Source organism: Neopsephotus bourkii, unplaced genomic scaffold (assembly GCF_033783945.1).
Source record: "Neopsephotus bourkii isolate Nb327-2 ecotype Australia unplaced genomic scaffold, CSIRO-AGI_Nbou_v1 NB_1681, whole genome shotgun sequence".
Classification (NCBI taxonomy): Eukaryota; Metazoa; Chordata; class Aves; order Psittaciformes; family Psittacidae; genus Neopsephotus; species Neopsephotus bourkii.
The window spans coordinates 12,026-38,229 of NW_026902155.1; the positions used below are offsets into that span (position 1 = coordinate 12,026).

The 26,204-nt window shown below is 64.4% G+C and overlaps 4 protein-coding genes across 5 annotated transcripts; 1 reads left to right on the forward strand and 3 right to left on the reverse strand.

The window, feature by feature from the left end:
* Positions 1-1,520: 1,520 nt before the first annotated feature.
* Positions 1,521-11,573, reverse strand: SUPT5H (SPT5 homolog, DSIF elongation factor subunit). 2 transcript variants are annotated; one of them, XM_061375962.1, is made up of 29 exons: positions 11,489-11,573; positions 11,229-11,388; positions 11,056-11,121; positions 10,219-10,230; positions 10,056-10,125; positions 9,900-9,968; positions 9,563-9,628; positions 9,372-9,402; positions 9,207-9,275; positions 8,448-8,699; positions 8,257-8,346; positions 8,101-8,171; positions 7,868-7,973; positions 7,681-7,774; positions 6,846-6,982; positions 6,618-6,773; positions 6,394-6,540; positions 5,760-5,906; positions 4,990-5,115; positions 4,825-4,909; positions 4,081-4,185; positions 3,906-4,008; positions 3,569-3,696; positions 3,377-3,482; positions 3,122-3,280; positions 2,705-2,873; positions 2,420-2,623; positions 1,997-2,092; positions 1,521-1,730 (listed from the first exon to the last, which is right to left on the reverse strand). In XM_061375962.1, exons 1-29 carry the CDS (start codon positions 11,558-11,560, stop codon positions 1,587-1,589), a joined length of 3,240 nt encoding a protein of 1,079 aa, XP_061231946.1. In that variant the 5' UTR covers positions 11,561-11,573; the 3' UTR covers positions 1,521-1,586. The 2 variants fall into 2 exon arrangements, with proteins under 2 accessions (XP_061231946.1, XP_061231947.1); XM_061375963.1 differs by lacking the exon at positions 10,219-10,230.
* An 853-nt stretch (positions 11,574-12,426) lies between these two features.
* On the reverse strand, positions 12,427-13,756 carry MED29 (mediator complex subunit 29). The gene is made up of 4 exons (XM_061375959.1): positions 13,496-13,756; positions 13,259-13,317; positions 13,089-13,173; positions 12,427-12,685 (listed from the first exon to the last, which is right to left on the reverse strand). The coding sequence occupies exons 1-4, from the start codon at positions 13,754-13,756 to the stop codon at positions 12,458-12,460; spliced, it is 633 nt and encodes a 210-aa protein (XP_061231943.1). The 3' UTR covers positions 12,427-12,457.
* Positions 13,757-13,808: 52 nt separating this feature from the next.
* Positions 13,809-19,198, forward strand: PAF1 (PAF1 homolog, Paf1/RNA polymerase II complex component). Its single transcript, XM_061375964.1, has 14 exons — positions 13,809-13,900; positions 14,273-14,302; positions 14,384-14,476; positions 14,948-15,069; positions 15,161-15,227; positions 15,709-15,810; positions 15,888-15,993; positions 16,069-16,137; positions 16,621-16,724; positions 16,808-16,924; positions 18,246-18,374; positions 18,460-18,565; positions 18,650-18,737; positions 18,825-19,198. The coding sequence occupies exons 1-14, from the start codon at positions 13,851-13,853 to the stop codon at positions 19,196-19,198; spliced, it is 1,557 nt and encodes a 518-aa protein (XP_061231948.1). The 5' UTR covers positions 13,809-13,850.
* Positions 19,199-19,748: 550 nt separating this feature from the next.
* SAMD4B (sterile alpha motif domain containing 4B) lies at positions 19,749-25,920 on the reverse strand. Its single transcript, XM_061375967.1, has 12 exons — positions 25,698-25,920; positions 24,161-24,637; positions 23,397-23,630; positions 23,205-23,314; positions 23,019-23,105; positions 22,244-22,481; positions 21,527-21,612; positions 21,184-21,302; positions 20,886-21,081; positions 20,273-20,378; positions 19,980-20,063; positions 19,749-19,880 (listed from the first exon to the last, which is right to left on the reverse strand). Exons 1-12 carry the CDS (start codon positions 25,891-25,893, stop codon positions 19,852-19,854), a joined length of 1,962 nt encoding a protein of 653 aa, XP_061231951.1. The 5' UTR covers positions 25,894-25,920; the 3' UTR covers positions 19,749-19,851.
* Between the last annotated feature and the right edge of the window lie 284 nt (positions 25,921-26,204).

Below are 26,204 nucleotides of genomic sequence, written 5' to 3' on the forward strand. Positions count from 1 at the left end.
ATAGGCTATAGGGTACGGGCTACAGGCCACGGGTTATAGGGTACAGGCTATTGGGTACGGGCTATCGGATAGAGAGTACAGGCTATACAGTACGGGCTATAGAGTACAGGGTACAGGCTATAGGGTATAGGATATAGAGTACAGGCTATAGGGCACGGGCTATCAGGTAGAGGGTACCGGCTATACGGTACAGGCTATAGAGTATAGGGTACAGGATATAGAATACAGAATACACGGTGTAGGGCATAGGGTACAGAATATAAGGTATGGGCTATAGGATACAGGGTACAGGCTGTAGGGTACGAGATGTAAGGTACGGGCTATCGGGGAGAGGGTACTGGCTATATGGTACAGGCTATAGGGTACAGGCTACAGGGTATAGGATACAGAATACAGACTATAGAGCACAGGGTACAGAATATAAGGTATGGGCTATAGGATACAGGGTACAGGCTGTAGGGTACGAGATGTAAGGTACGGGCTATCGGGGAGAGGGTACTGGCTATATGGTACAGGCTATAGGGTACAGGCTACAGGGTATAGGATACAGAATACAGACTATAGAGCACAGGGTACAGAATATAAGGTATGGGCTATAGGATACAGGGTACAGGCTATAGGGTACGAGCTGTAGGGTACGGGCTGTATGGTACAGGCTATCGGGTACAGGTTATAGGGTACAGGGTATGGGGTACGGGATATAGCATATAGGGTACAGGGTATAGGCTATGGGATACGGGGCTATAGGGACACGGGGACGCGCACGGGGATGGGGACAGGCCCGGATGAGGCCGGACCCGGGGCCCCCCTCAGCTCCCGGTGAGCTCCAGGCCCCGCCGGTGCCCCCGCGCCCCCCCAGCACCTGGTCCCTCCGCAGCCGCTCCCGCAGCACGGCCCCGGTTCCGGTTCCGGCGCTGCCGCTGCAGGACCGGGCCCAGGACCGGGCCCAGGACCGGGCCCGCCGGGCCCCGCAGGCCGCAACCGCCCGCCCCAGCGCCGCCGCCGCCGCCGCCATCGCAACGCACCGCAACGCGCAGGCGCGAAAACCTCAGCCAATCGCCTCCCTGCGCTGCCCGGCAGTGGGCGGGGAGAAAGGCGGGGGAAGACCAATGGTGGCGGAAAGGAGGCGGGATTAAGAGCGGGGATAGCCAATGAGAGGGGGCGGGAGGGAGGAGGGAGTGGAACGCGTGCGCTGGGTCCTAGCTCCCGCCGCCCCGCGTCTATGGGGCGGCGGATGAGGTAGGCTCGGTTTAACGCCCACCCTATAGCGAGCTGCCCCCCACCCCACCGCACAATGGGGCCGGTTTAACCCCTCATCCCCCTTCCCCGTGGGGTACAGAGGCCTTGTTCACCCCCTTTCCCGATTTCACCTCGAACCCCTGCGCTATGGGGCCCTCCCCATAGAGAAGAACACGGAAAAGGGGATGCCGCAGCCACAGGCGTTTATTGGACATCTAAAGTTTGCTACAACCGGCAGGGATGGGAAGAGGGGGGAAATGCGGGGGAAATGGGGAGGAAATAGGGGGGAAATGGGGGGAAAATGGGGGGGAAATGGGGGGCACAAGACAAGGGGGTCCCAGGGGGGCTCAGGCCTCCAGCAGCTTCCCAAGGAAGCGCAGGTTGAGGATCTTGAGCTGCTCCTCCAGGTCCATGCGGACGATCCCGTCCTCCCCATCGATGCTGAGCAGGATCCCGGTGGCTTCCCGGTCCTCGCCCAGGATCACCTTCACCTGGGGGGGCAATGGGGGACAAAGGGGACTTTGGGGGTGCGGAGGGGTTGGGGGGGGTCTAGGAGGTCTATGAGGGGCTATGGGGTGAGGGCCATGGAGGGGGGAATCTATGGGGTGGGGGGGTGCCCCTGTGGGGCTGTGAGAGTCCCACGGGTCTGGGGTGCCCCATGGTGTTGGGGATCCACACTGGATTTTGGAGGTTCCATGGGGCTCTGGGGTGCCCTATGGGGCTCTGGGGTACCCTATGGGGCGCCCCACGGCCGTACCTTGTTGCTCTTGGTGGGGGTGACGGGCTCGAGGTGCTCGCTGGAGATGCTCACCACCTTCTCGCTGTCCTTGAGGTACACGGAGCACATCCCACCCTGTGGGAGGGGGGTGTCAGCACCCCCATACACCCCATATACATCCCTATACACCCCATATGCATCCCCATCCACCCCATATACATCCCCATACACCCCATATACATCCCTATGCACCCCATATACATCCCCATCCACCCCATATGCATCCCCATCCACCCCATATGCATCCCCATCCACCCCATATGCATCCCCATCCACCCCATATACATCCCCATCCACCCCATACACACCCCATATACACCCCATATACACCTCTATACATCCCCATGCACCCCATCCATACCCCTATCCACCCCATGCACCCCCTCTCCCCCCCGTACTCACCGTGACGCTGCGGATGACCCCGGTCTGCCCCACACTGGGGCTGTCGAGCGCCGTGTCCCGCACCTTCACCTGGATGTCGGTGGTGACCCAGTCACTGGAGCTCTGCTCGATGCCCGAGCCCGGGGTGTGGGGGTTGTACCCCCCCGGCGATGGCGCCCCGGGGGTCATGGGGCTGTAGCCCACGGGGCTGGGGCTGGGGCTGGCCTGCGGGGGGGCACAAAGGGGGTTAAAGGGGTGGGAGCTGGCTGTGGGGTGCTATAGGGTGTTATGGGGCTCTATGGGTACCTGGTAGGCCATGGGGGACGGCGTGGGGTGGTAGCTGGCCGGTGAGTGGCTGTTCTGGTAGCCCACGGGGCTGGGGGCCACCTGGTGATAGCTCTGGGGACTGGGGCTGGGCTGGTAGGAGCCCTGCGGCGAGGGCACCGCGTAGGGGGAGAACTGCTCCGTGTTGTACCTGGGGGGGGACAGGACCAGAGCCCCCCAAGAGAGCCCTCAGCACCGGACCCCCCCAGCCCCATGGTTGGGGTCCCCCCATCACCATTCCCCCCCCAGCCCCATGTTTGGGGTCCCCATAGACCCATGTTTGAGGTCCCCCCATCACCATTCCTCCCCCAGCCCCGTGTTTGGGGTCCCCCCATCACCATTCCCCTCCCAGCCCCATATCTGGGGTCCCTCCTCCCAGCTATGGGTGCCCACACTCACATGGCCGGCGTGCCGGGGGTCTGGGGGTTGTAGGGCTGGTTGACCTGTGGGGATGAGGGGTCGGGGTACCCGGGGGTTTGGGGGTTCGGGGTCCCCCCATATCCCTGTGGGGACGGGGTGGGCTCGTCGTCAAAGCCGTACTCGAAGTCCTCATCCGCCCTATGGGGGGGAGGATAAGGGGGAAGGGATCATGGTGGGGGGGTGGACACCCCCAAAGTGGGGCTGCCCCATAGCAGGGGTACCCCCCACACCTACCTGGAGGGGGTGTTGGGGTTGTTGGGGTCCCAGGCCCCGCTCTGGGCTGGGGTGCGGCTCCCGTCGTGCAGTGGGGTCTGGGATCCATAGTGTGGGGTGCGGCTGCCTGTGCCCCCCAAACAGACCCACAGTGAGGGGGGGCCCCCAAACCCAGCTGGGCCCCCCGCATCCCTGTGCCCCCCCCACACTCACCGTCATGCAGGGGGGTCTGGGAGCCGTACATGGGGGTGCGGGACCCGGAGCCGTACATGGGGGTCTGGGAGCCGTACATGGGGGTGCGCCCATAGGCAGAGGTCATCCCCCCCGGACGCCTCGAGCCCCTGTGGGACACAGGGACACTGAGCCCTGGGGGGGGCCAAGGGGGCATCCATTGGGCGCTGCCCTGCCCCATGGGGTCCCCTTTCGGGTGCTGCCCTGCCCCATGGGGCACCCATTGGGCGCTGCCCTGCCCCATGGGGTCCCCTTTCGGGTGCTGCCCTGCCCCATGGGGCACCCACTGTGTGCTGCCCTGCCCCATGGCCCCACTCACACCGTGGTGAGGCGCTGCCGGTCCACAGAGATGGTCTGGCAGGTCGAGTGCAGCTCCACGCGTGCCGTGGACTCGGTGGCATCCTTCACCACCCCGATGTACCCTGGGGGGCAATGGGGGGCAGTCAATGGGGGTGGCAATGGGGGGGGCAATGGAGGGGTCGGGGGACACCCACCTTTGTAGGGCCCCTGGGAGATGCGCACGGTCTGGCCAATGAGGTCGTTGTCCCGGCGCCCGCGGCCGCGGCTCATCCCACCGGAGCCAAAGCCTCCGCGCTGGCCTGAGGGATAGAGGTGGGATGGGGATGGGATGGGGATGGGGATAGGGAGGGGGATAGGGATGGGACAGCAGAAGGATGGGATGGGGATGCGATAGGGATGGGCTAGGGATGGGGACAGGGATGGGGATGGGATCGGACAGAGCCAGGATGGGGATGGGGATGGGGACGGGGATGGGGATGGGATGAGAATGGCATAGGGATGGGATGGGGATGGGATAGAGATGGGATAGCGATGCGATAGGGATGGGATAGAGCCAGGATGGGGATGGGATAGGGACCAGATGGGGATGGGATAGGGATGGAATAGAACCAGGATGGGGGTAGGATAGGGATGGGATAAGGACAGGATGGGGATGGGATAGGAATGGGATGGGGATAGGATGGGGATGGGATAGAACCAGGATGGGGATGAGATAGGAATGGGATAGGAATGGGATAAGGACGGGATAGGGATGGGATGAGGATGGGATGGAAATGGGGATGGAGATGGGATGGGGATAGAGCCGGGATGGGGATGGAGCCAGGATGGGGACGGGATGAAGATGGAGATGAGGTTGGAGCCGCGATAGGGATGGAGCCAGGATGCGCATGGAGATGGGATCAGGGATGGGAACTCAGGCCCCCACCCCAAGCACTCACCAGCACCACTGGGGTGCATGGGGCTGCTGATGCGGGGGCTCATGGGCGCGAAGCCGCCGATGGTGAAGTTGGTGACGTCCCGGGGCTGCAAGAGGCAAAGCTTTGGAATGGGGGGGACAGGGGATAAAGGGGGGTGGGATTCGGGATTAGGGGGGGGGGTCCCACCTTGGAGCCCCCGGCCAGCACCAGGTGCCGGGTCTTGCACACGAACATGCCCCCGTTCTCCACCAGCTTCTTGCAGTGCAGGAAGGCGAAGCCACGGAAGAGGTGCCGGATCTCCCCTTCCCGGCCCTATCCCGGGGTACAGGGGGGGAACAGCAGGGAAAAGGGGGGGGGGTGAACCCCTGGAATAAGGTTGGGTCCATCCTGCTGTGATGGGGACGGAGGGGGCCCAAAGACATCCCCAAGGCACCCAAAGCCCATCCCCAAGGCACCCAAAGAGCATCCCCAAGGCACCCAAAGAGCATCCCCAAAGCACCCAAAGAGCATCCCCAAGGCACCCAAAGCCCATTCCCAAGGCACCCAAAGCCCATCCCCAAAGCACCCAAAGCCCATCCCCAAGGCACCCAAAGCCCATCCCCAAGGCACCCAAAGCCCATCCCCAAGGCACCCAAAGCCCATCCCCAAGGCACCCAAAGAACATCCCCAAAGCACCCAAAGCCCATTCCCAAGGCCCCCAAAGAGCATCCCCAAGGCACCCAAAGCCCATTCCCAAGGCACCCAAAGCCCATCCCCAAAGCACCCAAAGCCCATTCCCAAGGCACCCAAAGAGCATCCCCAAGGCACCCAAAGCCCATCCCCAAGGCACCCAAAGCCCATCCCCAAGGCACCCAAAGCCCATCCCCAAGGCACCCAAAGCCCATCCCCAAGGCACCCAAAGCCCATCCCCAAGGCCCCAGGGGGGGCACCCACGGCCTGGCCCCCCCAGCACCCACCGAATGGGGTCCATCGATGACTTTGACGATGTCCTTGACGTGGATGTTGTTCTGCTCCGAGTCCAGTGCCACGGCGAACCGGTTGTCCTTCTTCCTGGTGACGGCCTGGTGCCGCACCGTCACCACCTTCCCGTACATGTTCAGTACCTGGGGGGGGCACAGCAAGAAGGACCCCCCCATGGGGATTGGGAACCCCTTTGGTAGGAGGCTGAGGGGGGAGACACGCGTGGGATGGGGTTCTGGGGGCACCAAGAGAGGTTTGGTGTCCATGGGGGCTATGGGGTGGGGTTGTGGGTGTCCATGGGAGAGGCTATGGGTGCCCATGGGGATTATGAGTGTCCATGGGGGGGTTATGGGTGTCCATGGGGAGATTCTGTGTGTCTATGGGTGTCCATGGGTGTGTATGGAGGGGTTATGGTTGTCCATGGGGGTTATGGGTGTACATGGGGAGTTATGGGTGTCCATGGGAGTTATGAGTATCTGTGGGGGCTATGGGTATCCATAGGGGTTACAGGTGTCCATGGTGGGGGTTATGGGTGTCCATGGAGGGGCTATGGGTGTCTATGGGGGGGTTATGGGTGTCTATGGGGGTTATGGGTGTCTATGGGGGGGTTGTGGGTGTCCATGGGGGTACCTGGAAGGTCTCCCGCTCCAGGCGCACGATGACCCCCACGCTCTGGGGGTCGAGCTGCACCAGCTCCCCCCACTCGTGCTGCCCCCCAACATCCACCCCGGAGGCCGTCTCCGAGCAGAGCTGCAGGTCCCGGGGCAGCACCTTCAGCTGTGGGGTGGGGAAGGGGGGGAGCATCAGGACTGAGCCCAGCTCCCCCCCAGCTCCCCCCATTACCGCCCGCGCACCTCGTGCATGGTGAGGTCAGAGAAGAGGATGACGAAGTTCTCCTCCACGCGCACGATGAGGCCGGTGTCCCCCTCGAAGCGCCCTGCGATCACCTTCACGTGGTCGCCCATCTTGAAGTACTTGCGCAGCTCCTGAGCCGGGAACTCCAGCATGTCCTGGGATAGAGCGGGATGAGCACCATGGATACCGGGATACGGGGATACGGGGCTCCCCGGGGTGATGCTGACCTTGAGGTCCTCATGCTTGGGCATGATGGTGATCTTGTTGCCATCCACGCTGAGGATCTTGCCCTGCAGATTGATGAGCTCCCCCTCGCACACCTCCACGTTGTCTCCTGGCTGGAAGTTGTGCTCCCGCTCCTTGCCTAGGGGTATAGGGTGGGGAAAGGGTGGGGATAGGGTGGGGATGGGGTGGGGATGGGGTGGGGATAGGGTGGGGATGGGGTGGGGATAGGGTGGGGATGGGGTGGGGATGGGGTGGGGATAGGGTGGGGATAGGATGGGGATAAGGTGGGGATAGGATAGGGATAAGATGGGGATAAGGTGGGGATAAGGTGGGGATAGGATGGGGATAGGGTGGGGATAGGATGGGGATAAGGTGGGGATAGGGTGGGGATAAGGTGGGGATAGGATGGGGATAAGATGGGGATAAGGTGGGATAGGATGGGGATAAGGTGGGGATAGGATGGGGATAAGATGGGGATAGGGTGGGGATAAGGTGGGGATAGGATGGGGATAGGATGGGGATAAGGTGGGGATAAGATGGGGATAGGATGGTGATAAGGTGGGGATAGGATGGGGATAGGGTGGGGATAGGATGGGGATAAGGTGGGGATAGGATGGGGATAGGATGGGGATACGATGGGGATAAGGTGGGGATAGGATGGGGATAGGATGGGGATAAGGTGGGGATAGGGTGGGGATAGGATGGGGATAGGGTGGGGATAGGATGGGGATAAGGTGGGGATAGGATGGGGATAAGGTGGGGATAAGATGGGGATGGCACCGGGGGCACCAGGGACAGTGACTGGGGACGGGAGCTGGCAGCGGCAGCACCGGGTACCTGTGCCCTCGGTCACCACCTCCAGGTCGATGCCTTCAGGCTGGTCCTCGAACTTCTCCAGCTCGGAGAGCGTCGGCTTCACCCCCTCCGTGATCTATGGCGAGGGGATGGAGTGACCCCAAAAGCAGGTGGAAGGGGGGGGGTGTCTGGGTGTTACTGGTGGGGCTGCTCCAAGCCCCGGGCTCACCACAGCCGACATGGCGAAGCTCTTGAAGAGAAAACCCTTCCGGCTGTAGCGGTTCCCTTCGAAGATGAGGAAATCCCCATCGGAGGCCACGTCCCCTCCCAGGGACCTGGGACAGAGCCGAACCCCCCAGGGTGGGCAGGAGGCTCCCCCCCCATCTCAGGGGGGTCTTTCCTCATGGTGTGTGCTGGGGGGCAATGGTGGGGGGCAATTGGTGACCCCAAGTGGGGTCTTACCGGATCTTCTCGGCATCAAAGAGGCGCTGGGGGGGTCTCTTGAACTTCTTCCTCTTAGCGAACCAGTCCTTCTGCAGGGGACGGGGGGGGGTGAGGGGGGGAAAGGCACTGGGACAAGCACTGGGAGGGCCTAGGGAAGGCCCTGGGTGCTCTCACCAGGCTCATGCGGGCTTTGATGCGGTCGAAGTCGATGCGAGGAATCATCTTGAGGGAGATCTGGTTCTGGCTGGGCTCCACGTAATCCACCTGGGGGGCAGCACGGGGGGTTGAGCCCTCCCCATCCCCTGCTCTGTGTGTGTGTGTGGGGGTCCCCCCCAGCCCCACTGCTGCCCCCATGCCCCCGTTACCTGGGCGATGTCGTCCTTGTAGATGCCCCTCTTGAGGCGCACCCAGGACTTGGGCTTGAGGTTGGTGACCTCCTTGACCACCTTGAGCACGTCGGTCATCTCCTTGATGGGGACCATCTGCTGGTTCCAGTAGCCCAGGCGCAGGTTGCCCACGCCCTCGATCGCCTGCTTCACGTGTGTCTGTTTGTAGGCCTCCACGTAGATGTAGCCCTTGACGTGCTCCGGGGCCACCACTGACTTGATCTGCAGCGGCTGTGGGGCGGTGGGGGAGGGATATGGTGAGGATACAGTGAGGATAGGGTGGGGGTACGGGGGGACAGGGTGGGGATAGGGTTGGGATATGGTGAGAATAGGGTGAGAACAGGGTGGGGGTACGGTGGGGATAGGGTGGGGACAGGATGAGGATTAGATGGGGATAGGATGAGAAAAGAATGGGGATACGGTGGGGAAAGGATGGAGATAGGATGGGCACAGGATGAGAATAGAATAAGGATAGGATGACAATAGGATTAAGAATAGGATTGAGAATAGGATGGGGATAGGGTGAGGATAAGATAACGGATAGGATGACAACAGGATGGGGATAGGATGGAGATAAGGTGGGGACAGGGTGGGAATAGGGTAGGGACAGGGTGGGGATAGGGTGGGGATAGGGTGGGGACAGGGTGGGGATAGGGTAGGGACAGGGTGGGGATAGGGTGGGGACAGGGTGGGGATAGGATGGGGATGTCCCCGGGCTGGCACTGGGCTGGGCCTCACCGTGTCGGTGAACTGGTAAGCGATGAACTTGCGCATGAGGGCGATGGCGGTGGCGCGTTCCTCCCCGATCTGGGGGGATAAAGGGGTTATGGGGGGGGAAAGAGGTGTTTGGGGGGGCACAGGTGTGTGGGTCCCCATTGTCATCGTCCCCCCACCAGCACCCACCTTGCACTTCACGGTCCAGAGGTTGGGGTCCCTGCAGGAGCACAGAGGGAGCCGTGGCTCCAGTTCCTTCTGTTTGCATCCAAACCCCCCCGGTCCCCAGTACCCCCCCCCACTTCCCACTTGATCCATCCCAAGTGCCCCCAGTTCCCACAGATCCATCCCAAATCCACCCCGTTCCCACTGGGACTCACTTGACCCCCGGTAGCAGCTGCTGTTGGGTGATGTCGTCCGAGAGCTCATCGGAGCCGCCATAAACCCTGGGAAAGGGGGAACACCGGAAGGGATTGGGATGAAATGGGATGGGAATGGGATGAGATGGGGTCTGCGTGGGATGGGAATGGGATGAAATGGGGTCGGGATGGGATGCAGTGGGATGGGAACGGGATGAGATGGGGCTGGGATGGGATGCAATGGGATGGGAATGGGATGAGATAGGGCCGGGATGGGATGCAGTGGAATGGGAACGGGATGAGATGGGGTTGGGATGGGATGCAATGGGATGGGAACGGGATGCACACTGGGACTCACGTCTCTCCCACCGAGGACTTGGCGTATTTCTTCATGTAATACTCGCCCAGCTCTTCCTCCCGCTGATCCCTGAAGAAGAGCAAGAGGAAAAGGGGCTCAGTGGAGCCCCCCCGGACACAGGGAATGCCGGGCACCGGGAATGGCGTCAGGTGTCACCTCCAGAGGTTCTGCAGGCGCCGCGCTCCGGAGCGATCCTCATCCAGCACCACGTTGTCAATGTTGGAAGCTGCCAGGAAGAGGAAGGTGAGGGCTGGGTGCTGGGGGGGGGGTTGGGTGAAGGGGGATCCCAATGGGAATGGGGGGGTCGGGGGGGTCTTACCTTCGATCTCCTCTTCCCAGGACAAGGAATGACGGTGGAGATGGAGCGAATGAGCGGCACGAGAACCCCCCGCGGGCCAAAGGGGAGGCAGCGTTAGGAGAGGGACCAGGGAGTGGGGAAGAGGGGGGGAAAGGGGTGGGAGGAGGTGAAAGGGAGGAAAACCAGACTGGGAAGAAGGAAAAGGGGCTCGGGAGCAGGAAAGAGGGGGACAGGAGCAGGGAAAAGGGATCAGGAGCAGGGAAAGGGGATCAGGAGCAGGGAAATGGGGACAGGGAGAGGCAAAAGGGATCAGGAACAGGGAAACAGGGACAAGGAGCAGGGAAAAGGGGGACAGGGAGAAGGAAAAGGGATCCAGACCAGGGAAATGGGATCAGGAGCAGGGAAAAGGGATCCGGAGGAGGGAAAAGGGATCAGGAGCAGGAAAAAGGGGGACAGGAGCAGGGAAAAGGGGGACAGGGAGAGGGAAAAGGGATCAGGAGCAGGGAAAAGGGATCAGGAGCAGGAAAAGGGGATCAGGAGGAGGGAAAAGGGATCAGGAGCAGGGAAAGGGGATCAGGAGCAGGGAAAGGGGATCAGGAACAGGGAAAGGGGATCAGGAGCAGGGAAAGGGGATCGGGCAGAGAGAGAAGGGGGTTGGGAACAGGGAAAGGGGGTCAGGAGAAGCCCCGGGAGCCCGCAGGGAGCGCGGATGAGATGGGCTGAGCGCAGACACGGACATGGGGGGGATCGGGGGGTGCCCCCCCGCTGTGGGGCTGCACCACCAGCGTCTGCCCCTGCTCTGTGGGGCGGGGGGGGACAGACACAGCCCCCAATGGGGCAGGGGGGGGCCCTGCTCACCTTTCTCCAGGATGTCCTCAGCTCCGTCCTCCCATTGATCCTCATCCTCGTACTCATCATCCACATCTGGGGAGGCCAGGGGGGGGGGTGAGCGGGGCTGGGGGGTACCAGTGACCCCCCAACTCCCCCCATCACCCCCTGCCCTCGCTCCCTCCCCCCCACCCAGGACCCACCAGCCTCATCCAGGATGAAGCCCCCGTGCCGGGGCTTCTTGGCGGGGCGGTCATCGTCTTCCTCCTCCTCTTCCTCATCGTATTCCTCCTCCTCTTCCTCCTCCTCCTCCTCGGCCTCCTCCTTCTCACTGCCCGCAGCGCTGGCGCGCTCCTCCTCGGCCTATGGGGGGTGAAGGGGGGGTGATTGATGGGGGGTGCCCCACATCCCGCCCCCCCATCACACATAACGGGGGGGGGACACACGACAGCTTCAGCCTCACCTCGGCCTCCTCGGCCTCGCTGCTGCGCTCGCTCTCGTCCTCAGAGAAATTGCTGTCGTCGCTGTCCGACATCGTGGGGCCGCGGGGGGGCTCCTATGGGGGTGCTCTATGGGGCCTGTGGGGCGCTATGGGGGTGTTCTATGGGGCCTGAGGGCTCCTATGGGGGTGTCCTATGAGGCCTGGGGGGTTCCAATAGGCCCACCGGGGGTCCCCCGCTCCGCTCTAGGCCCCGCTGCGCTCCCGCTGCGGCCGGACCCGGCTCTTGGGCCTGTTCCGGTTCCGGTCCCGTCCCGGTTCCGGTCCCGCCTCCTCTCGCGAGAGCTGCGGCCCGCGTCACGTGACGGGGTGGGCCGAAAGCACGGCCCGAGCTCACGTTCAGAGCGCGACGGCGGCGACGGCGGCGCGGGAGGGACAAAAGAGGTGGCGGCGGACGGGGCTGGAACCAGTGCCCCCAGTGCTATCCTAGTGCCATCCCAGTGCCTCCAGTGCCATCCCAGTGCCTCCAGTGCCATCCCAGTGTCATCCCAGTGGCTCCAGTGCCATCCCAGTGCCTCCAGTGCCATCCCAGTGCCTCCAGTGCCATCCCAGTGCTACCCCAGTGCCCCCAGTCCCATCCCCATCCATCACACAGCTGATACCAGAAAAAAACCCCACACTTTATTTACCCCAAACCTGGCAATTTCCCCCCAAAGCCGGGGGGGAGGGGGAAGCCCCACCCCCCACCCCCCCGAGACCCAAAACCCAGCACAGGGACCCCAAGACCCTCCCCAAATCCCTTTATGCCCCCATGGGAGCATTGGGCTGGTTCATCACCCATGGAGGGTCCATCACCCATGGACGGGTCCATCACCCATGGGGGGTCCATCCCCCATGGATGCGTCCATCACCCACAGGGGGGTCCATCACCCATGGACAGGTCCATCACCCACGGAGGGTCCATCACCCATGGGGGGGATCCACCCCCATGTCTCAGGGCCCCCCCGGGGGAGGCAGCTTCCCAGTGATCTTGTTGGCCCCCTCCAGCAGCGCGTTGTGGATGTCCTTGGCGCCCGCGATCTGGGCCTTGATGAGGGGCAGGTATTGGGTGTAGGGCAGCGGCTCCCCGGGGCCCCCCTCACCCTTGGGTGCTGCCGGCACCAGCCCTGGAGCGTGCTTGGCGCTGTCGAAGCTCTGCGAGAGGCACTCATGGGCCAGGCGCTGCGGGGGGGGGGGTACAGAGCGTGACTGGGGGGGTTACGGGGGGGTATGGGGGGTATTGAGGGCTATGGGGGGATATGGGGGATATGGGGGGTTATGGGGGGCTGTGGGGGGTATGGGGGCTTAGGGGGTGCTATGGGGGGTTATGGGGGGGTATGGGGAGTATTGAGGGCTATGGGGGGATATGGGCGTTATGGAGGGATATGGGGGTTATGGAGGATATTGAGGGCTATGGGTGGTTATGGGGGATATGGGGGGTTATGGGGGGCTGTGGGGGGTATGGGGGCTTAGGGGGTGCTATGTGAGGGTATGGGGGTCATGGGGGGTATTGAGGGCTATGGGGGGTTATGGGGACCTATGGGGGGTATGGGGGTTTATGGGGGGCTATGGGGGGGTCCCTCACCAGGCACAGCTCTAGTTGATCGCACAGGGCATAGAACTCCTCCAGGCTCTTGTCAAAGCGCTGCAGCGGCCCCTCGGCACTCTTCCTGCGGGGACACAGGGTGAATGGGGGTTACTGGGGGGCACTGGGGGTTACTGGGGGGCACTGGCAGGATCCTGGGGGTCACTCACTGCCCATTGTCGATACTGGAGTTCTGCACCAGGTTCTGCGCCGCCACCTTCATCAGGGTCTGGGGGGGGGGAGGGGGCGGGTCAGGAGGGGTCACAACACGAGGTCGCAGCCCCCCCCTCCCCTCCCACCCTCCATGGCGCTACACAGGGGTCACACGGGGACACCGCAAACCACGCCCCCTCCCGCGTGGCCACGCCCATTTACTCCACCCCCCGCGTCCCGTCGGCCCCGCCCACCGCGAGGCTCTCCTTGAGCTGCGGCAGCAGCACCCGCAGCCGCTGCCCCGGGTCTACGTCCTGCGCTTGCGCCTGCGCCGCGGCCTGCGCGGGGAGCGGCGGCCCCTGCGGCGGAGCGGGGCCCGCGCCCGGCCCCGGGGCGTTGGGGGGGGCCGGCGGGGCAGCAGCGGCAGCGGCGGCGGAGGAGGGAGGGGGCGGCCCCGGGCCAGGCCCCGGGCCAGGCCCCGGTTGTTGCTGCTGCTGCTGCGTGGGGGCCGCCATCTTGGCTCCGCTTCCGGCGCGGCGGGAAGTGACGTCAGGGGGAAAGGGGCGTGGCCCCTAGCGGCGGCCAGAAGCGGTGTGGGCTGCGGCCGCCATGGCTCCCACCATCCAGACGCAGGCGCAGCGCGAGGAGCCTGGGCACAGGTGAGGCGGGGGGAGTGTGACGTCACGGGCCGGGGGCGCGCTTCTGACGTCATAACGCGCGTGGAGGGGCCGCGACCCGAGCGCGGCCTCCTGACGTCATAAGGCATGTTGAGAACACAGGGGGGGTGCGTGACGTCACAGCGGAAGTGTGAGGCGGGTGGGGCCCTTCATGGAGCATGGGGGGGGAGGAGGGGGGCCCTTTACGTCGTGGGAATGTTTGTGACGTCACGGGGGGGCGCTTGTGATGTCATGTGTAGAGCGATGACGTCACAGGGCCGCTACGGCATGGGGGTCGATGACATCACAGGGGGCCGATAAAGTCACAGTGTGTCACTGATGACATCACAGCTCCTGTGTTCCCCCTCCCCCCAGGCCCAGCTCCCACCGGACGCTGCCCGAGCGGTGAGTGGGGGGGGTGGGCATTCCCCTCCCCCATTGCCCCCTGACCTTTGACCCCTACTGAGCCCTGACCTTTGACTCCAGGTCAGGGGTCGTGTGCCGAGTCAAGTACTGCAACAGCCTCCCTGACATCCCCTTCGACCCCAAGTTCATCACCTACCCCTTCGACCAGAGCCGGTAACCGCGCCCTCCTGCGCCCCAGTATGACCCAGAGCACCCCAGGGTGACCCGTATGACCTCAGGGTGACCCATATGACCCCAGTATGACCCATAGCACCCCAGTATGACCCATAGTGCCCCAGGATGACCCATAGTGCCCCAGGGTGACCCATAGTGCCCCAGGATGACCCATAGCACCCCAGTATGACCCATAGTGCCCCAGGATGACCCATAGCACCCCAGTATGACCCATAGCGCCTCAGTATGACCCATAGCATCCTAGTATGACCTGTATGACCCCAGTATGACCCATAGTGCCCTAGTATGACCCGTAGCACCTCAGTATGACCCATAGTGCCCCAGGGTGACCCATAGCACCCGTAGCACTCCAGGGTCACCCAGTGCACCCCATAGCACCCCAGTGCACCCCATATGACCCCATGGCGAGGCCGGGGGGGTCCCCACGCCGTCCATGCCCCATCGCCCCAGGTTCGTGCAGTACAAGGCCACATCGCTGGAGAAGCAGCACAAGCACGATCTGCTCACGGAGCCCGACCTGGGCGTCACCATCGACCTCATCAACCCCGACACGTACCGGGTGGAGCCCAGCGGTGAGAGGGGGGCGGGGCATGGGGGGTCACAGGGCGGGGCTTGGGGGGGCGGGGCGTAAAGCGCCCTTCTGACCCCCACCCCCCCCAAAAGTGCTTCTGGACCCCGCGGATGAGAAACTGCTGGAGGAGGAGATCCAGGCACCCACCAGCTCCAAGAGGTGATGGGGGGGGTACGGCAACCCCATGACCCCTGTGGGGACCCCATAAACCCCTATGGGGAGCCCATAACCCCCTGTGGGGACCCTGTAACATCTATGGGGACCTCATAAACCCCTATGGGAACCCTATAACCCACTATGGGGACCACATAACCCCTATGGGGTCCCCATAACCCCCTCTGGGGACCCCATAACCCCCTGTGGGGAGCCCTAAAGCCCCTACGGGGACCCCTGAACCCTCTCTGGGGGTCATAGGGACCCCACAATCTCCTGTGGGAAGCCCTAAACCTCCTCTGGGGGTCACAGGGACCCCGTAACCCCTCTCTGTGCCCCCCATAACCCCCTATGGAGACCCCTAAACCCTCTCTGGGGGTCACAGGCACCCCGTAACCCCTCTCTGTGCCCCCCAGAGCCCCCTATGGAGACCCCTAAACCCCCTCTGGGGGTCACCGGGACCCCATAACCCCCTGTGGCCCCCTAGATCTCAGCAGCACGCCAAGGTGGTGCCATGGATGCGCAAGACCGAGTACATCTCCACCGAGTTCAACCGCTATGGGGTGTCCAATGAGAAACCCGAGGTCAAGTGAGTCCAGAGGGGGTGGTTTTGGGGTCCCCCCCCCACGTCCCTGTGCCCCCCCCCACCCATCCCTGTGCCCCCAGGATCGGGGTCTCGGTGAAGCAGCAGTTTACAGAGGAGGAGATCTACAAGGACCGCGACAGCCAAATCGCAGCCATCGAGAAGACCTTCGAGGATGCCCAGAAGGGGGTGAGGGACTGGGGGGAGGGAGTGGGGGGGTGGGGGAGGGGTTCTTTTGGGGTGACCCCCCCCCTCCCCCCCCAGATCACGCAGCATTACAGCAAACCCCGCGTGACCCCTGTGGAGGTGATGCCCGTGTTCCCCGACTTCAAGGTAAGTGGGGATGCCCCAAACACCCCCCCCCCCCAGGGTCCTATGGGGGAGCTGAGGCATGGAGCTACAGAACTGAGGGTGCCATGGGGTGCTATGGGGTGCCATGGTGTACTAACGGGGGCTATGGAGTGCCATAGAGTGCTGTGGGGTGCCATGGGGTGACAGAGTGCTATGGGGTGCCATAGAGTGCTATGGGGTGCCATAGAGTGCTATGGGGAGCCATGGGGTGCTATGGGGTGTGATAGTGTGCTAATGGGGTGCTATGGGGTGCCATGGGATGCTATGGGGAGCCATAGAGTGCCATGGGGTGCTGTGGGGAGTCATGTGGTGCTATGGGGTGCCATAGTGTGCTAATGGGGTGCCATGGGGTGCTATGGGGTGCCAGAGTGCTAATGGGGTGCTCTGGGGAGCCATGGGGCACTCTGGGAAGCCCCGGGGCTCTGTTGCCCCTGCTGCCCCCCAACCCCCCCCGCTGCCCCCCAGATGTGGATCAACCCCTGCGCCCAAGTGATCTTCGACTCGGACCCCGCACCCAAGGACACGAGCGGTGCGGCCGCGCTGGAGATGATGTCCCAGGCCATGATCCGGTACCGGGGGGGGACCCCGCCACGGGGGGGGTCTGGGGGGTCCCCTCAGCCCCATTGACCCCCCCTTTGTGCCCCCCCCGCAGGGGGATGATGGACGAGGAGGGGAACCAGTTTGTGGCCTATTTCCTGCCCGTGGAGGAGACGCTGCGCAAGAGGAAGCGGGACCTGGAGGAGGAGATGGACTATGCCCCCGAGGATGTGTAGGGGCCGGTGGCTTGGGGGGGCCTATGGCTTGGGGGGCCCTATGGCTTGGGGGGTGCTCTATGGCTTGGGGGGTGCTCTATGGCTTGGGGGGTGCTCTATGGCTTGGGGGTGCTCTATGGCTTGGGGGGGACCTATGGCTTGGGGGTGCTCTATGGCTTGGGGGGGCCCTATGGCTTGGGGGGTGCTCTATGGCTTGGGGGGTGCTCTATGGCTTGGGGGGGCCCTATGGCTTGGGGGGGCCTATGGCTTGGGGGGGCCCTATGGCTTGGGGGGTGCTCTATGGCTTGGGGGGTGCTCTATGGCTTGGGGGGCCCTATGGCTTGGGGGGTGCTCTATGGCTTGGGGGGCTCTATGGCTTGGGGGGTGCTCTATGGCTTGGGGGGTGCTCTATGGCTTCGGGGTGCTCTATGGCTTGGGGGCTGCTCTATGGCTTGGGGGGTGTTCTATGGCTTGGGGGGTGCTCTATGGCTTGGGGGGTGCTCTATGGCTTGGGGGGTGCTCTATGGCTTGGGGGTGCCCTGTGGCTTCAGGGGCGCCCTATGGCGTGGGGGGCACCCTATGGCTTGGGGGGAGTCCTATGGCTTGGGGGGTGCTCTACAGCTTGGGGGCACCCTATGGCTTGGGGGGGAGCCCTATAGCTTGGGGATGCTATATAGCTTGTGGGAAGCCCTATGGCTTGGGAGTGTTCTGTAGCTTAGGGGTGCCCTATAGTTTGGGGGGGGCGCTATGGGTTGAGGGGTGCACTATGGCTTGGGAGTGTCCTGTAGCTTATGGAGTGCCCTATAGCTTGGGGAGAGCCCTATAGCTTGGGGATGCTCTATAGCTTGGGGGGTGCCCTATAGCTTGGGGGAAGCCCTATAGATTCGGGGGGGTGCCCTATAGCTTGGGGATGCTCTATAGCTTGGAGGGTGCCCTATAGCTTGGGGGAAGCCCTATAGATTCGGGGGGGTGCCCTATAGCTTGGGGGTGCCCTATAGCTTTGGGATGCCCTATAGCTTTGGGGTGCCCTATAACTTGGAGGGAGTCCTATACCTTGGGAGTTTCCTGTAACATAGGGGAGTGCCCTATAGCTTGGGGGTGCCCCATAGCATGGGGGGGTGCCCTATAGCTTAGGGGTATCCTACAACTCACGGGGGTGCCCTATAGCTCGTGGGTGCTCTCCAGCCCTGGGCCAAGGGGCGCTCTGTAACCCCATGAACTTCAATGGACCCCCAGCAGCGATTTCTGCCGGAGCCCATTTTGGGGCCAGGAAAGTGGGAATTGGGGGTGGGGGGAGGGGAGCAGGACCCCCCCAGTTTGTGTGTTCCCCTCCCCCAGCTATGACTACAAGATCGCTCGGGAATACAACTGGAACGTGAAGAACAAAGCGAGCAAGGGCTACGAGGAGAATTACTTCTTCATCTTCCGCGAGGGCGATGGGGTCTACTACAATGAGCTGGAGACCAGGTTTGGGGGGGTCCATGGGGGGGGGCAGCTTTAGGGGCTGTTTTTGGGGTACCCCAGGTGTGCACCCCCCATTTACCCCATGCAGGGTGAGGCTGAGCAAGCGGCGGGCTCGCGCCGGGGTGCAGTCGGGCACCAACGCGGTGCTGGTGGTGAAGCACCGGGATATGAATGAGAAGGAGCTGGAGGCGCAGGTGGGGTTTGGGGTGAAAAGGGAGGGTTTGGGGTTGGTGGGTGTTCTCCCCCCTTGACCCCATTGACCCCATTCCCGGCCGCAGGAAGCGCGCCGGGCGCAGCTGGAGAACCACGAGCCCGAGGAGGAGGAAGAGGAGGAGATGGAGGCGGAGAAGGAGGCGGCGGGGTCAGGTAAAGGGGGGGGATTTTGGGGTGATTTAAGGGGGATTTGGGGGCGAGGGGACCCCAATATCGTTCTCTTCTCTGCACCCCCTATAGAGGAGGAGCGTGAGAAGGGCAGCGAGAGTGGGGAGGAGGAGGAGGCCGAAGGCTCCCGCGGGGGGAGCAGCAGCGAGCGGGAGGAGGAGGAAGAGGAAGAGGAGGAGGAAGAGGAGGAAGAGGAAGGGCGGGGGGGGGCCCGGAGAGCGAGGGGGGGGGCAGGCAGCGACGCCGCCCGCGCCGCCCGGGACCAGGAGGAGATCTTCGGGAGCGACAACGACGAGGATGAGGAGGAGGAGGAGGAGGAGGAGGAGGAGGAGGAAGACGACAGCGATGAAGCCGAGGGGGGGGGGCCCCCGCGCAGCCCCCACCTCACCCCCAGCGAGGCCTCGGAGGAGGACGAGAGCCACAGCGACTCCTCCAGCAGCGACTGAGCCCCCTCGTCCCCACCCCCACCCCCTTTTTTGGGGTGAAAAAGCAGCGTTTTGGGGGGCCCGGGGGGTTGCTGCGTCGTCTCTTTTAATCCCGTTGTCATGGTTACCAGCCATTATCATAACAAAAGTGATTCATAATAAAATGTATCTAAAATAACGGTTTCTATCGCGAGGGGCCGCTAAAAGTGGGGGGAAGGGGGAGGGTTGGGGGGGAGGGGCTGTACCAAGGGGGGTGTGGGGGAGGGGTGTTGCCATGTACCTAAATAAAGGGGTTCCCCCCCCCGCCCCCCCCATCGGGGCTGGGGGAAGAAAATTAATATTAATAATAATAATAAAACACAACAAAAAAGCCCCAAAACTGGGAGGGAGGGGGGAAGGGTCAAACACGGGAACAACCCCCCAAAACCCGGGAGAGCCCCGCCCCCCCCGTAGTGTCACATGGCCCCACCCGCACACCGTGACGTCATTGGCCCCGCCCACACACCCCCCCTGCGAGGCCACTCCCCCACGGGACCCCCTCCCCCCCTCAAATTGGGGGGATGGGGGGGTTATGGGAAGCCCCTCCCCCCACCCCCGGGGTTAAAAGGGAGGGGGAGGGGGGCTTAAGGGGGTGACCCCCATTCCCCCCCCTTAAAGTGGGGGGGGCGGCGCCATCAGATGGTCGAGGTCTTGTCCGTGCCGTCTGTGGGGGGGGAGGGGGGAACACAGAGGTCACGTGAGGGGGGGGAAGGGGGTCCCCTTGGGGATCCTCCCCCCCATTTCAGCTTGGCCCCCCCCTCACCGCCCAGCGCGTGCTCCGTCATGCTCAGACACAGCGACTCCAGCGTGGGGTTGATCTCCAGGTCCGTGCCGGGGGGGGGACACTCTGGGGGGGAGGGTACACACATTAAAGGGGGTTTATTGGGGTCCCCCCCCAAAAAACATCCCCCCTCCCCCCGCAGGGACCCCTTAAAATGGGGAGGAAACAGTGACCACCCCCCCCCCAGGGGTTTTGAACCCCCCCCATGTTTTGGGGACCCCCCCACAATGCTTTGTGACCCCCATTAAGATTTTGGGGGTACCCCCCCCGCTTACCCTGGGGGAAGCTGAGCAGCGCCTGGGGCGAGTGCACGGGCAGCGAATGCGTTCTCTGCACCCCACTGCGGCCCCCCCCGGACCCCCCCGCCCCGAACCACAGGCTCTGGGGGGGGGAACGGGGGGGTCACGGGGGAGGGGACCCCCTAACAAAGGGTCCCCCCCGAGCTCCCCCCATGGGGAGCCCAGGGGGAAGAAGTCCCCCCCCCAGAGGCCAAATCCCATCAAACCCCCCATAAATCCCATAGGACCCCCCTCCCATTCCACAGGAGCCCCACAATCCCATAGGACCCCCCCCAAATCCCATTGGGCCCCTCCCAAACCCCATAGGACCCCCCCGGTCATATGAGCTCCCCCGTTCCATAGGAGCCCCACAATCCCATAGGACCCCCCCGAAATCCCATAAACCCCCTCCAAATCCCATAGGACCCCAACCCCGTAACCCCCCCCAATCCCATAGGACCCCCCCATATCCCATAGGACCCCGCCCACATCATATAAGACACCCCCATTCCATAGGAGCCCCCCAATGCCATAGGACCCCCCAATCCCATAGGACCCCCCCCATTCCATAGTACCCCCCCCACCCCATAGTACCCCCCCCAGCACCCACCTGTCTCCCCTGGGTGCTCAGGGGGGGCGCTCCCAGGGGGGGCCGTGGGGCCGGTGCCCCCCCCGCGGGTCCCAGCAGCCCCAGGCGGGCGGGGGGCAGTGCCCGGGGGGGGCACACAAAGGGGCGCTGCCCCCGGCGCCCCCCCGCCCCCCCCACAGAGCCAGCTATGGGGAGCGAGTTGGAACCGAAGGCCCAGCTGGGGGGGGGCACAAAGAGGGGGTCATGGGGGGGATTGGGGGTCACGTGGTGCTGTCAGGGGGTGCCCCCCTCCCGTGTCCGTCCCCCCCCGCGCACTCACCCCTTGGGGGGCCGGAAGCCGGGGCCCTCGAGTGGGAGCTTCTTGGGGCAGGCGCGGAGCAGGCGCAGGACCTGGTGCTTCCAGGAGAGGAGGCGGCGCCGCTGCGGGTCCGTGAACGCCTGGGGGGGTGCGGGGCATGGGGTGGGCATGGGGGGGACATGGGTGATGGGGGGGCATGGGTGGAGGGGGGGTATGGGTGATGGGGGGGCATGGGTGATGGGGGGGCACGGGGCATAGGGGGAGCATGAGGGGGCATGGGGGACACAGGTCATGGGGGGCACAGGGGGATCATGGGGGGTCACGGGGGGTGATGGGGAGGGCACAGGGGGGTCCCGGCTCTCACCTCGTGGCTCAGGCACTTCTCCAGCAGCTGCAGGTAGGAGCTGATGCTCTCCTCGTCCGGGCGCGACACCAGCAGCTGCGTGCACACTGCGGGGGGGTCAGCACCCCCGGCCCCCCCGGCACCCACACAGCACCCCATGGCACCCACAGACAGCCCCATGGCACCCATAGACAGCCCCATAGCACCCATACACCCATAGACACCCCAGTACCCACAGACACCCCATAGCACCCACAGACAGCCCCATGGCACCCACAGACCCCCCAGCACCCACAGAGCACCCATAGCACCCACAGACAGCCCCATGGCACCCATAGACACCCCATGGCACCCATAGACAGCCCCATGGCACCCATGGGCAGCCCTAGGACCCGATGCTCCCCCCAGCACCAATAGCCACCCCTAGCACCCACAGATTCCCCCCTAGCACCTAATGCCCCACTGCAGCACCCATAGATATCCCCATCACCCATAGAGCCCCCCTAGCACCCAATGTCCCCCTCAGCCCCCATAGACCCCCTCAGGACCCAATGCCCCTCCCCAGCCCCCAATGCTCCCCAGCCCCACTCAGCACCCCCAACGCCCCCCCAGCCCCCAATGCTCCCCCAACACTCTTTGCCCCCCCACCCCACTTTGTCCCCCACCCCCGAATGCCCCCCTGCACCCCCCAATGAAACTCCCCCCCCCTTTGCCCCCGTTTGCCCCCCCGGGCCCCACCTTTGCCCATGACACGGGTGAACTGCCCTGGGATGTCCCCGTCGGGCACCGGGGCCGCGGGGGCCTCGGGGTCGGTGCCCGGGTGCTGGGGGGGGGGGAAGGGCTCCCCGGGCGCTGGGGGGGGTCCTTCGGGGGGGGGCGGCGCGGCGGGGGGGGGCCGGAAGCCCTTGATGGGGGTGCTGAGAATCTGCTGCAGCTCCTGCAGGGCCGACCACAGGTTCCCCCCCTCCAGGATGTCCTGCGGGGACGCCCATTGGTACCCATTGGCGCCCATTGGTACCCATTGGCACCCACTGGTACCCATTGACAGCCATTGGCCCCCATTGGCACCCACTGCACCCATTGGCACCCACTGGCACCCATTGCTACCCACTGCCACCCATTGGTACCCACTGCAAACCAGTGCCACCCATTGTCACCCAGTGCCACCCTGGGGTACCCTAAGAGTCAGAGTGCCACCCAGTGCCACCCCTAGGGACCCACAAGGACCCAATGCCACCCCATGGGGACTCAGTACCACCCCTAGGGACCCACAGGCACCCAGTGCCACCCCATAGGGACCCAGTGCCACCCTTAGAGACCCACAGGGACCCAATGCCACCCCATAGGGACTCAGTACCACCCCTTAGGAACCCCAAAGGGACCCAGTGCTACCCCTAGGGACCCACAAGGGCCCAATGCCACCCCACAGGGACTCAGTACCACCCCTTAGGAGCCCCATACGGCCCCAGTGCCACCCCATAGGCTCCCAACGCCCCCTCTGAGCCCATCCCACCTTCTCCAGCGCCCTGAGCACGCTCTGCCTCTCGCGCAGCTTCTGGATGCTGAGCGCGATCTTGTGCCGCGCACCCTTGGTGACGTTCTGGGATGGGGGGGCACAGACACGGAGCAGGTTTGGGGGTGCCCCCTGCGTGCCATGGGGGGGGCGCACAAAGCACCCCCCCATCCCCATCCCGGGTACCTGCGACTCCAGGTGATGCTCGGTCAGCGTCATCATCTCCTCATAGCTCATCTGCGAGAAGAGCGCCGCGTACTTGTGCAGCCGGAGGCTCTTGAGCCACGAGGGGACATCTGCGGGTTTCGGGGGGGGGGTCCCCCTTGTTGTTATTATTATGGGATGCCAGGAGCCCCCCCCCCCCCCTCCCCATCTCACCCTTCATGCCGCTGCCGTCCTCCTGGAAGCTGTTCCTACCCGGGGGCCCCTCCTCGGGGTTCTCGCTGCCCGAGGAGGCCGCGCTGCTCTGGGGGGACAGCGGGGGGGGGTCCCCAAAGGGCCGGGGGGGGGCAGCGATGGCCACGGGGGGGTCCTCGCTCGGAGCAGGGTGGGGGGGGCCGGGGACCCCCAGGGAGCGCTTCAGGGGGCTGGGGTGCAGCGGGCAGGGGAGAGCTGGGGAGAGGGCACGGGGGGGGTCAGGGGGGAGCCCCCATGGCTTGGAGACCCCCCTCCCAGGGCTCAGCTCTGAATGACCCCCCCCATCACCCCCCAGCCCTAAGGGCCACCCAAACCAGTTCACAGCCCCCCCGATCCCTCCCAGGCCCCCCAAACCCCTTCTATCCCCCCCAAACCCCTTCTATGCCACCCAAATCCCTTCCCAGCCCCCCCAATTCCTTTCCTGCATCTCCAAATCCCTTCTATGTCCCCCCAAACCCCTTCCCTGCTCCCCCAAATCCATTCCCAGCCCCCCAAACCCCTTCTCTGTCCCCGAAATCCCTTCCCAGCCACCCCAAATCCCTTCCCTGCTCCCCCAAATCCGTTCCTTGCCTTCCTTGTCCCTTCTATCCTCCCGAAACCCTTTCTATGCTCCCGAAACCCCTTCTATGTCCCCCAAACCCCTTCCCAGCACCCCCAAACCCCTTCTATGCCCCCCAAATCCCTTCTATGCCCCCTTGTCCCTTCTATCCCCCCCCCCAACTCACCCGCTCCCCCCATTCCATTCCCACTGCCGCCCGGTGCAGCCTGGAACTGGGGGTGCCCGTTCTCCCGCGGGGGGGGCTCAGCCCAGGCCGAGCCCAGCTCCGGGGCTGCCCCATGCTCGGGCCATTCATGTGCAGGGGGGGGCGCGCGGCAGGAGGAGGAGGAAGAGGAGGATGAGGATGATGCTGACGGTGGGGGGGGGGCTCCGGTAGCCAGGCGCTCCTCCAGGTGGCCCAGCCACAGGGCCAGGGCACTGCGGTCGTCCAGGGTGGTGGCGGGGTGGATGAGGGCGTAGGAGAGGAGCTGGCGGCTCTCCTCCACGCAGCGGTTGCTCTCGATGGCGTAGGCCAGCACCGTCTGCAGGCGCTTCATGTACTCGGCCTTGGCGGCCGCGTTGCCCGGCTGCAGCAGCGGGAGGTGCGCCAGGAGCAGCGCCACGGCTGCCTCGGCCGGCTCCTGCGGCCACTGCCGGATGGCGGCTGCGGGGGGGGGAATGGGGTTACAGGGGGGATGGGGAGGGGGGAATGGGGGGGTTACAGGGGGGAAAGGGGGGGGGGCAAAGGGTGGCTCTGGGAAGGCCCTGGGTGGTCACTGAGTCCTTATGGGTGGCCCTGGGTGGGCACTGAGTCCTTATGGGTGGCCCTGGGTGGTCACTGAGTCCTTATGGGTGGCCCTGGGTGGGCATTGAGTCCTTATGGGTGGCATTGGGTGGTCACTGAGTCCTTATGGGTGGCCCTGGGTGGGCATTGAGTCCTTATGGGTGGCCCTGGGTGGTCACTGAGCCCTTACGGGTGGCCCTGGGTGGGCACTGAGTCCTTATGGGTGGCCCTGGGTGGTCATTGAGTCCTTATGGGTGGCCCTGGGTGGGCATTGAGTCCTTATGGGTGGCCCTGGGTGGGCATTGAGTCCTTATGGGTGGCCCTGGGTGGTCACTGAGCCCTTATGGGTGGCCCTGGGTGGGCATTGAGTCCTTATGGGTGGCCCTGGGTGGTCACTGAGTCCTTATGGGTGGCCCTGGGTGGGCATTGAGTCCTTATGGGTGGCCCTGGGTGGGCACTGAGTCCTTATGGGTGGCCCTGAGTGGTCACTGTGTCCTTATGGGTGACATTGGGTGGTCACTGAGCCCTTATGGGTGGCCTTGGGTGGTCACTGAGTCCTTATGGGTGGCATTGGGTGGTCACTGAGTCCTTATGGGTGGCATTGGGTGGGCATTGAGTCTTTATGTGTGGCATTGGGTGGACATTGAGTCCTTATGGGTGGCCCTGGGTGGTCATTGAGTCCTTATGGGTGGCCCTGCGTGGGCATTGAGTCCTTATGGGTGGCCCTGGGTGGTCATTGAGCCCTTATGGGTGACATTAGGTGGTCACTGAGTCCTTATGGGTGGCCCTGGGTGGTCACTGAGTCCTTATGGGTGGGCATTGAGCCGTTATGGGTGCCCTGGGAGGTCACTGAGCCCGTAAGGGTGGCTGCGGGTCACCTGTCACCCCGCGCAAGGTCCCCCCCGCCCGGAGCCCCCCGCCCGCGCCGCACCGCGCTCACCGGCGCTGTTGGCCTCGGCCTCCCGGAGGTGGATGTCGGTGCAATCGGCCAGCGAGTGCTCGAGGCAGAGCTGCAGGAACCGCGCCTGGGTGCGGGTGACGCGCTTGAGCAGCGAGAGCAGCGCCACGGTCTGTTCGCACTCGTTCCACGCCTTGAACCACCCCGCCACGATGCCCACCTGGTCCCGGAACATCATCACGGGGGGGCCCCGGCGGCACCGGTTACCGCGGAGGGGCGGACGCGGGCCCGGCCCTCACATGGCGGCGATGGCGGCGGCTGCTGCCGGGGCCGGGCCGGGCCCGGTGCGGGGGGAGCCGGAGCCGGGGCCGAGGCCGAGGCCGCGATCGTGCCCCGGGGCCGCCGCTCGCCCGCCGCCGCCGCCGTCAACGTCAGCGCGTAAGTGCGCGACTGCGTCACCGCGCGTGCGCCCGGCGATGCCACCCCGCCCACTTCCGCCGCACGCACGGGAACGGCCAATGGGAGAGAGCGGCGTGGGGGGCTCCGGGC

What these genes read in the sequence shown, in the direction of transcription:
- SUPT5H (XM_061375962.1), bottom strand. Translation starts at nt 11,560, where the DNA reads ATGTCGGACAGCGACGACAGCAATTTCTCTGAGGACGAGAGCGAGCGC. An exon ending in GCGAGGCCGAGGAGGCCGAG is followed by an intron (nt 11,389 to 11,488) that starts GTGAGGCTGAAG and finishes CACCCCCCATAG; the next exon opens with GCCGAGGAGGAGCGCGCCAG. An exon ending in TGGAGCGGGAGACCTTCCAG is followed by an intron (nt 5,907 to 6,393) that starts GTACCCCCATGG and finishes TGCCCCCCCCAG; the next exon opens with GTACTGAACATGTACGGGAA.
- PAF1 (XM_061375964.1), top strand. Translation starts at nt 13,851, where the DNA reads ATGGCTCCCACCATCCAGACGCAGGCGCAGCGCGAGGAGCCTGGGCAC. An exon ending in TACAATGAGCTGGAGACCAG is followed by an intron (nt 18,375 to 18,459) that starts GTTTGGGGGGGT and finishes TACCCCATGCAG; the next exon opens with GGTGAGGCTGAGCAAGCGGC. An exon ending in GAAGGAGGCGGCGGGGTCAG is followed by an intron (nt 18,738 to 18,824) that starts GTAAAGGGGGGG and finishes CACCCCCTATAG; the next exon opens with AGGAGGAGCGTGAGAAGGGC.
- MED29 (XM_061375959.1), bottom strand. Translation starts at nt 13,756, where the DNA reads ATGGCGGCCCCCACGCAGCAGCAGCAGCAACAACCGGGGCCTGGCCCG. An exon ending in AGCTCAAGGAGAGCCTCGCG is followed by an intron (nt 13,318 to 13,495) that starts GTGGGCGGGGCC and finishes CCCCCCCCCCAG; the next exon opens with ACCCTGATGAAGGTGGCGGC. An exon ending in ATCAACTAGAGCTGTGCCTG is followed by an intron (nt 12,686 to 13,088) that starts GTGAGGGACCCC and finishes CCCCCCCCGCAG; the next exon opens with CGCCTGGCCCATGAGTGCCT.
- SAMD4B (XM_061375967.1), bottom strand. Translation starts at nt 25,893, where the DNA reads ATGATGTTCCGGGACCAGGTGGGCATCGTGGCGGGGTGGTTCAAGGCG. An exon ending in GGACGGCAGCGGCATGAAGG is followed by an intron (nt 23,315 to 23,396) that starts GTGAGATGGGGA and finishes CGAAACCCGCAG; the next exon opens with ATGTCCCCTCGTGGCTCAAG. An exon ending in CACCCGTGTCATGGGCAAAG is followed by an intron (nt 21,613 to 22,243) that starts GTGGGGCCCGGG and finishes ACCCCCCCGCAG; the next exon opens with TGTGCACGCAGCTGCTGGTG.